The 1,113-nt window shown below is 43.4% G+C and overlaps 1 protein-coding gene across 1 annotated transcript; it reads left to right on the top strand.

Moving 5' to 3' along the window:
* Positions 1-6: 6 nt before the first annotated feature.
* On the top strand, positions 7-1,107 carry LOC107578517 (myosin light chain kinase, smooth muscle-like). The gene is made up of 4 exons (XM_016264466.1): positions 7-151; positions 289-376; positions 482-622; positions 840-1,107. The coding sequence occupies exons 1-4, from the start codon at positions 119-121 to the stop codon at positions 1,043-1,045; spliced, it is 468 nt and encodes a 155-aa protein (XP_016119952.1). The 5' UTR covers positions 7-118; the 3' UTR covers positions 1,046-1,107.
* Positions 1,108-1,113: the final 6 nt, after the last annotated feature.

The raw sequence follows: 1,113 nt of genomic DNA, 5'->3' as shown, positions 1-1,113 counted from the left end.
ATTCCATTTTTACACTCCTAGAACAAGACTATCATGTGAGAAAGCATTGGCTCATCCCTGGATAGCTTTATTTGATGACTCAAACTCCAGATCAACCAAATCCCTTAACAAAGACAAGATGAGACGGTTCCTGGCCCGACGGAAATGGAAGGTATGAAATTTAAGAAGTTACTTGCAGCTGTTTTAGAATCAAGATCTCTGATGGTTCTTGATTTTTCAGGTGGTCATAAATATTACTTTTTCTCTTTTAAAACTGCGAATCATGCACGCATCTGTTCTGTCTCGCAGAAAACCGGTAAAGCCCTGCTTGCTCTGAAAAGGATGGTTCGCTGCAGCAAATCTGATGCACTGCATTCTCCCTCCATTTCTGTAGATGGTAAGACACGTGAGAATCTGTTTGTCCAACTGATGCAGTGTTTAGAAAGCCATTACTTTTGCAATTCTGTTGGTTTGCCCTCTTATGATGTCCCTGCGATTTCAGCGAATGCTCTGAGGAAAGAAGCCGAACAAGCTGTGGCATCTCTGGAAAAACAGTTATGGAGTGAACCATGTTTCCAGCGAGCCCTGCATGACCTCACTGAGAGCTGCGGAGCCACGGTGCACCTGGCCTGTACAATACAAGGTACTGTACTGCTTAGTGTTTGGCAAAAAAGCATTTTTCATGTTTTTGAAAGTAGGTGATACCAGACACTTTTGCAAACCAGCAGAAATGAAAATGCATGGCTAGTGTGATTGATTGTTTAAAATTGCTGCATCTTTTCAAGATCCTCCTGCAGTACAAGACTGTGAAATGGGGTTTTTATTGGACCATAATTCTCTGAAATGACTTCTGTTTGCAGGATATCCTGAACCTGAAGTGGTTTGGCTGTTTGATGAAGCGCCGCTGGAGAAGACCAGACGCGTTCAGATGCATTATGATAAGAACGGCACTTGCACACTCACCCTTGCTCAAGTACAACCAGGGGATTCTGGGATTTACAAATGCTGTGCGTCCAACAGCCTGGGGCAGGCGCGGTGTTCTGCCAGACTCACCGTGCAACTCTAGAACATCAAATCTATGATGTGAAGTGTAAAGAAAATTGCAGATTTCTAATGCGAAATGGAATATTTGGG

This window comes from Sinocyclocheilus grahami, unplaced genomic scaffold (genome assembly GCF_001515645.1).
Source record: "Sinocyclocheilus grahami isolate Dianchi unplaced genomic scaffold, SAMN03320097.WGS_v1.1 scaffold10680.1, whole genome shotgun sequence".
NCBI lineage: Eukaryota > Metazoa > Chordata > Actinopteri > Cypriniformes > Cyprinidae > Sinocyclocheilus > Sinocyclocheilus grahami.
The sequence above is the reverse complement of the archived record's forward strand: the minus strand, read 5'-3'. Positions and strand labels throughout refer to the sequence as shown.